This window comes from Lucilia sericata, unplaced genomic scaffold, assembly GCF_015586225.1.
Source record: "Lucilia sericata isolate MDLA Ls3-8-SP2 unplaced genomic scaffold, ASM1558622v1 Contig001646F_arrow, whole genome shotgun sequence".
NCBI classification, from domain to species: Eukaryota; Metazoa; Arthropoda; class Insecta; order Diptera; family Calliphoridae; genus Lucilia; species Lucilia sericata.
In genome coordinates, this window is record NW_023995560.1 from 1 (window position 1) to 8,182 (window position 8,182).

An 8,182-nucleotide genomic window follows, 5' to 3' on the forward strand; every position below is an offset into this window, starting at 1 on the left:
AACTTTTCTATAGAAAAAGTTGCTCTATTACAGACAACTTTTCTATAGAAAAAGTTGCTCTGTTACAGACAACTTTTCTATAGAAAAAGTTGCTCTGTTACAGACAACTTTTCTATAGAAAAAGTTGCTCTGTTACAGACAACTTTTCTATAGAAAAAGTTGCTCTGTTACAGACAACTTTTCTATAGAAAAAGTTGCTCTGTTACAGACAACTTTTCTATAGAAAAAGTTGCTCTGTTACAGACGTCTTTTCTATAGAAAAAGTTGCTCTATTACAGACAACTTTTCTATAGAAAAAGTTGCTCTGTTACAGACAACTTTTCTATAGAAAAAGTTGCTCTGTTACAGACAACTTTTCTATAGAAAAAGTTGCTCTGTTACAGACAACTTTTCTATAGAAAAAGTTGCTCTGTTACAGACAACTTTTCTATAGAAAAAGTTGCTCTGTTACAGACAACTTTTCTATAGAAAAAGTTGCTCTGTTACAGACAACTTTTCTTTTGAAGAGAAAAACTTGCCCTCTTTGAGTAAACTTTTCTGTAGGGGTATTGTTTCTTTTGGGGACAACTTTTTTATCGAAGTTGCCTTTTTGAAGCTATTTGCTCTATCCGAGGCAACATTTCTAAAGAAAAAGTTGTTTGTTGGAAGCAATTAGTTTAATTTTCAATTAAACTTTCTTCCTTTCTTTTCAGATATGGTGACAAATGGCAAATTGGTGATATTATTGGTGTAACCATAGATGTAGACAACGAATTGATAGAATTCTATCGCAATGGCAAATCCATGGGTCCGGCATTCGAGAAACTTGAAAAGGGACCAAATATAAGTTTTTTCCCAGCCATATCACTGGGCTACAATCAGGGGGTACAGGCTAATTTTGGTAACGCCCCCTTTAAGTATCCAGTACCGGGTTATATGCCTTTAATGGCCAAACCTTTAATATGTTTAGAAAAAGCCGATTTGCTGTTGGAGTATTTACAAAATTTAGCCTTAGTAGTGGCACGACATAATTGTGAAATGAGAAAAAGGCCTAAGGATGATAAATTATCCACCAAGAAAACGGTATATGTGGTGTTTTGTACCCTATTGATAGAAAAGTTGACGCCTTTGCTGTTTAACACCTATGTCATAGAGGACAAACTGTTGCCTTTAATGGGACAAATGTGCAATATGAAGTGAGTGTGTTAGAGTTATTAAAACTCAAAATTTTCCTGATTATTTTATGGTTTTTTAAAGAAATGAAACTGATTCCATATTACCCGGACATGCGGAGAGTATTTTAGGTGCTCTGTTGAATATATTTTGGAATTATTTAGAAGTGGATGAAATGAAGTTTCTTTTAAAGAAACTAGCCAATGCTATGCTTAGTAATTATACTCATACTAATAAGGGTTTAGACTATGAGCAACAGCGTCATGCCTTACAGATTTTAATATGTCTGTGTAATCATACACGCACTAGAAAAACCTATTTGGAACATAAGTTCTTCAAAAAACATTAGTAAGTTTATTTTGGATTTTTTTGAATTCTGTGAAAAAATTTAAATTATTTACGTTTTAGTTTGGCTTTATTAATGTATATACGACCACCGGAGTTTAATTATATGCAAAATTTAATACCCAATCATATGGCCTGGACTGAGGGTATTGGTGGTCCCAAAAGTAAATATATGGCTGTTGTGGAGAAAATAGCCAAGTCTACAGATTTCTTATATGCCTTACAAAAGACTCTATTGCTAACATTACTCACCAATAATGATGGTGATGATAAAACACCCTCTTCAAGTAAATTATTTTTAGCTAAACTACGTAGATATGTTATGGATTTGTCCATGGAACAAAGGGTAATATGAACATCATTATAAGGGAATAAAAAAACTTATTTTCTTTAACAATTTTAGCCTTTTCACTCTTTCTTCTTTATGCAATCGAGTATTTTACATCCCATTGAGAATACAGTGGCCTTAGCTTTCATTGGTATATTAGTTGATGTCACCAAGACCACCTTTGACAAGGAAATGCCTGGCAATGATATAGAAATTAAACCCAAATACTTTTACGATGGCAGTTTCGAGTATCAACATTATGATCGTGTGGGTGGGGTATTGTCTCACTTGCGTAAAGTGCATCGCAATGAAATACAACAGTATTTGGGTACGGAAAGAACCCAAGAGCTAATAGAAGATGACCGGGTTATTGTGAGAGTAGCAGAATTAAGTAAGTTTCTCTTTATTAAAACAAAACTTTAATATTTCTTTAAAACAACAATTCTATTTTAGCTGCTGATACTATAAATAATATTTCCATTATAGGTCGTTCTGCTGGGTATGTTTTTAACTATTTCAACAATTTCCTTAATTATGTTTGTTCAACGAGGTTTTCTCTTTTTCCTAGCAATTCGGCCACCTTTACCTCTTTTATAAATCCCCGGGTAACTAATACTTTAGAAATAACTCCCGGCAATAGTGACAACGAATCTTCTTTATTTCAATTATTGGATTTATGTGTTTTATATTATTACTGTGTGGGTCATAAATATATTGTTAAGGTAGTTTATAAAACCAAAATCTTCTAAGAAACTTATCTTTTACCTTTTCCTTTAATACTTTACAGATTGCCTCGGTACGCGATGAAATCGCTGCCTTAAATGATGTTCTTTTAGAAACGAAATACTATCGTGAAGATGTTGAAAAGAAACTGCAGGCTTTAGAAGATCATGCCAGTGTTTGTATGAATGATCAGCATTCTCATGTGGTTTCAGAATTAAGAACCAAATTCAGTCAAAGGGAAAATGTTTTTGCGGTATTTGTTTTATTTATTTCTACACTTTAGTTTAGTTTCTTAATAATTTCTGTTCTTTTATAGAAACGTTCGATTGATTTGGCTCGTAAACAGGCCTGGTTTAGAGCTGTGGCATTGGGTCAGAAGAAACGTCTATTATTAATTTGGTTATTGGAGAAAACTTTAAGAACCTTAAATGTAGGTCAACTCAACAGACGAACTTTTCCTATAGAAAAGTTGTCTCAAAAGGAACAACTTTATCAGAGCAATTTTTCTATAGAAAAGTTGTCTGAATCAGAGCAACTTTTTCTATAGAAAAGTTGTCTGAATCAGAGCAACTTTTTCTATAGAAAAGTTGTCTGAATCAGAGCAACTTTTTCTATAGAAAAGTTGTCTGAATCAGAGCAACTTTTTCTACAGAAAAGTTGTCTGAATCAGAGCAACTTTTTCTATAGAAAAGTTGTCTGAATCAGAGCATCTTTTTCTATAGAAAAGTTGTATGAATCAAAGCAACTTTTACTATAGAAAAGTTGTCTGAATCAGAGCAACTTTTTCTATAGAAAAGTCTGAATCAGAGAAGCTTTTTCTATAGAAAAGTTGTCTGAATCAGAGCATCTTTTTCTATAGAATAGTTGTCTGAATCAGAGCATCTTTTTCTATAGAAAAGTTGTCTGAATCGGAGCAACTTTTTCTATAGAAAAGTTGTCTGAATCAGAGCAACTTTTTCTATAGAAAAGTTGTCTGAATCAGAGCAACTTTTTCTATAGAAAAGTTGTCTGAATCAGAGCAACTTTTTCTATAGAAAAGTTGTCTGAATCAGAGCAACTTTTTCTATAGAAAAGTTGTCTGAATCAGAGCAACTTTTTCTATAGAAAAGTTGTCTGAATCAGAGCAACTTTTTCTATAGAAAAGTTGTCTGAATCAGAGCAACTTTTTCTATAGAAAAGTTGTCTGAATCAGAGCAACTTTTTCTATAGAAAAGTTGTCTGAATCAGAGCAACTTTTTCTATAGAAAAGTCTGAATCAGAGAAGCTTTTTCTATAGAAAAGTTGTCCAAATCAGAATAACGTTTTCTGTAGAAAAGATGTCTGAATCAGTGCAATTTTTTCTATAGAAAAGATGTCTGAATCAGTGCAACTTTTTCTATAGAAAAGATGTCTGAATCAGTGCAACTTTTTCTATAGAAAAGTTGTCTGAATCAGAGCAACTTTTTCTATAGAAAAGTTGTCTGAATCAGTGCAACTTTTTCTATAGAAAAGTCTGAATCAGAGCAACTTTTTCTATAGAAAAGTCTGAATCAGAGAAGCTTTTTCTATAGAAAAGTTATCCGAATCAGAGCAACTTTTTCTATAGAAAAGTTGTCTGAATCAGAGCAACTTTTTCTACAGTTGTTCTATAAGTTGTCTGAATCAGAGAAACTTATTCTATAGAAAAGTTGTCTGAACCAGAGCATCTTTTTCTATAGAAAAGTTGTCTGAATCAGAGCATCTTTTTCTATACAAGAGTTGCCTGAATCAGAGCATTTTTTATAGAAAAGTTGCCTGAATCAGAGCATCTATCTATAGAAAAGTTGTCTGAATCAGAGCATCTTTTTCTATAGAAAAGTTGTCTGTAACAGATCAACTTTTTCTAAATAAATATAAATCTGTTTTTTTAAATTCCATTTTTATAGGCCTCTTCCCATCAAGGCAATTTATTTTCCTTTGTACCCGAAGTCTATATCAACATATTACCCATACTGCTGGATACAGTAATGGATTTTAGTAATCACGATTTAGTAGTACAATTTGAGGTACAAGACTCGGAATGTGTTATAAGTATGGTGGCCGATTTCTTAAGTGTACACTCAGCAGATCCACGCATTATTTTGGCTTCATGTAAAGATTCTTTGCTGCAAGCTTTGGGTACATTAACATGCCATAGATCAGGTATTAAAGCATTGGAAAAAGCACCCAAGAAAAGGTAATAATGAAAAACGAAAATAAAGGAATCGTTGTAAATCTTAAAATTTTCTTTTTAACAGTCAATTAGCTTTAGTTAAAGCCTTATTGCGGCCTTATGAAAATCGTGCCTGGGGCCAGAGTAATTGGTTGCTATTGCGTTTCTGGTTGGGTGATGGTTTTGCTTATAGTGATGCCCGCCAGCCTTGTGTTTGGCAGGGTGGTAATTCGCCTTTACAAATAGGTCTCTGTCGTTCTCGTGCCAAAAATGAGACACATACTGGATTGCTGCATAATATAGCACCAGCAAATCCTTCGAAGCACTTTCAACAGCTAATAGGAGCAAAACTAATAGAGGATGAACCATTTGCAACGGCCTTTTTGAATTCTGTATTGAGTCAGTTGAATTGGGCTTTTTCCGAGTTTATATTACTTTTGCAAGAGGTTAGTATTTGATATAAAAGAAACTGAACTATTTTAATTATAATTATTTTTTATCAGATACAAAATACGGCTCATCGCCAGGAGAACACAGTTTTTGAACCCAAACAATTGAAGATTTGTTCGATGTGTTTTGAGTTGACTGTGTCTTTGATGCGTTGTTTAGAATTGATTATTACCGTGGCTCCCGATATATTTCATGATCAATGCCGTCCAAATAGTGATTTGGTTCTGAATCGTGTTTGTCAACTTATCAGTCAGGTTTTATCACGTGTCACCGTGCCTCCAGGATGTTTTCAATTTGTGGTCGATATGTGTTCGGCTGATTTAAATGCCGTTACTCACTTCCCCATTATAACGGCAGCATTGGGTATTTTGTTGGCTTTGTTTAAGGAGGAAATGGATAATGATAAGAATCCAACAAAGGTAGTTGTAAGTTTTTGTTCTTCTGTTGCAGACAAGTTGTTCTGATTCAGTTGCACTGATTCGAGCAACATTTCTATAGAAAAAGTTGCTTTGATTCCGTCAATTATTGTTAAGAAAAAGTTAGTCTGATTCATACAACAATTCTATAGAAAATGTTGCTCTTTTAAAGACAGACAACTTTTCTGTAGAAAAAGTTGCTCTGTTACAGACAACTTTTCTGTAGAAATAGTTGCTCTGTTACAGACAACTTTTCTATAGAAAAAGTTGCTCTGTTACAGACAACTTTTCTATAGAAAAAGTTGCTCTGTTACAGACAACTTTTCTATAGAAAAAGTTGCTCTGTTACAGACAACTTTTCTATAGAAAAAGTTGCTCTGTTACAGACAACTTTTCTATAGAAAAAGTTGCTCTGTTACAGACAACTTTTCTATAGAAAAAGTTGCTCTGTTACAGACAACTTATCTATAGAAAAAGTTGCTCTGTTACAGACAACTTTTCTATAGAAAAAATTGCTCTGTTACAGACAACTTCCATAGAAAAAGTTGCTCTGTTACAGACAACTTTTCTATAAAAAAAGTTGCTCTGTTACAGACAACTTTCCTATAAAAAAAGTTGCTCTGTTACAGACAACTTTTCTATAGAAAAAGTTGCTCTGTTACAGACAACTTTTCTATAGAAAAAGTTGCTCTGTTACAGACAACTTTTCTATAGAAAAAGTTGCTCTGTTATAGACAACTTTTCTATAGAAAAAGTTGCTCTGTTCTAGACAACTTTTCTATAGAAAAAGTTGTTCTGTTACAGATAACTTTTCTAAAGAAGAAGTTGCTCTGTTACAGACCACTTTTCTATACAAAAAAAAACCCTATTTATGACGTAAATTTTATTCTTCTAGGTCACCCGCATTACCCGAGCCCTTTTAACGGATCCCAGTTTTCAATTTGCGAATTTAGAATTTGCTTTGGGTGAAATAAAAACACCCATATTACAACAAAGTGAAATACCTAGAGGTAATTTTGATCCATCGACTAGACCTCATATAGATCCACTGACAAATGATGTAAGAGTTCCTCAACCTACTACCTCTACGAAAAGAATACGAGCAGATCCTCCCATACTAAAGTTTACACTAACAGATTGTAAGTTTTTTGAAAAGAAAATAAGAAAAAAACTTTTTGTTTATATTAAAATTTTCTTAAATCATCTAGTTCCAACCCATGTTACTGCCGAAGAAATCGAACGTGTACGTCGCCTTATTGATATGCTTAAGGCTAAACAATCTTTACTTTCCGATATTACCTTGCCTTCCGAAGATTCTCTCTGTCCGATCTGTTGTGCCAAACCCATAACTGTTGTATTCAATCCCTGCAAACATCAGTCGTGCAACAATTGTATACTCCAGCATCTAATGAATTCGAAAGTGTGTTTTTATTGCAAGACCCTGATCAAAACTATAGAGACCTCAGATGGTACAATTATCTATGAGAATGCCGAGTATGTGCAGACGCCATCATTATTTGAAGTTTAGTTTTCATTTAACAGAGTAAAGAAATCATCATAAACTCGCAATTAAACCCACCCACTCTTAAATTACACAAAAAGTAAATTAATTAACTTTTTCTATACTCATAAATGCTAGTCAAATATATACATACATATATAAATTATATACTATAGAGTATATTTTATAGATTTATATATAAGAAATATTCAATTATATTTAGAAAAGCGATAAAAACAGAAAAAAATATTTTAAGTCAAATTTTTACACTGCCTTTAGATTTTGTTATTGGTATTTTAAAAAAAGAACAAATTATTTATAGTGTATTTTCAACCAAGTAAAAAAAAAGCAAATTATAAATTCCATATTTTTATTAAAATTAAATTGTTAACCTATTTACTTAGTTTATAATTTATTTAAAACAGCTTTCAGTGTTTACTACAAAAGCTATGCATGAACAATTATTTTGAAAATCTAAATTTAGTAAAAGCATTTATTTAGTTTGTAAATTATTATTTTATGTTTAACACTTTCCGCTCCACAAAGATCTCTAATCACAAATTTTTAGATATTAAACGAAAAGAATATTTATTTACACAAAATCTATAGATTTATATTAAAAATTATTATTATTTTATGCTTGTAAAGCTTTTTTAAAACAATGAAATTTTTAAACAAAACAAAATTATGATATTAAATTATTTAGAAAAAAAAAATTCATTTTAAAAAGAAAAATTTTAAATAAAAAGCAAATCACTGCCAGTTGAAATTGGAAGGATAAAATTTGTGTGTTTTATTGAAAGGAAAAAATGGATAAGTATAAGAGTAGAAAAATTGTTGCTCTGATTAAGTCAACTTTGATGAGATTCACACAACTTTTTCTATAGAAAAAGTTGAATCACAGCAACTTTTTCTATAGAAAAGTTGTGTTTTCTATAGAAAAAGTTGCTGTGATTCACACAACTTTTCTATAGAAAAAGTTGCTGTGATTCACACAACTTTTCTATAGAAAAAGTTGCTGTGATTCACACAACTTTTCTATAGAAAAATTTGCTGTGATTCACACAACTTTTCTATAGAAAAAGTTGCTGTGATTC

General features: G+C 31.9%; 1 protein-coding gene across 1 annotated transcript; it reads left to right on the forward strand.

Annotated features, from left to right (window-relative positions):
• Nucleotides 1–692: 692 nt before the first annotated feature.
• LOC119612299 (E3 ubiquitin-protein ligase RNF123) lies at nucleotides 693–7,630 on the forward strand (the record flags this gene model as incomplete). Its single annotated transcript, XM_037968054.1, has 13 exons — nucleotides 693–1,175; nucleotides 1,237–1,500; nucleotides 1,561–1,843; nucleotides 1,901–2,216; nucleotides 2,279–2,324; nucleotides 2,394–2,547; nucleotides 2,613–2,801; nucleotides 2,865–2,978; nucleotides 4,453–4,742; nucleotides 4,804–5,164; nucleotides 5,222–5,593; nucleotides 6,480–6,723; nucleotides 6,793–7,630. Coding segments are annotated over 13 exons (3,436 nt in total), but the record flags the coding sequence as incomplete, so codon positions are not given.
• Between the last annotated feature and the right edge of the window lie 552 nt (nucleotides 7,631–8,182).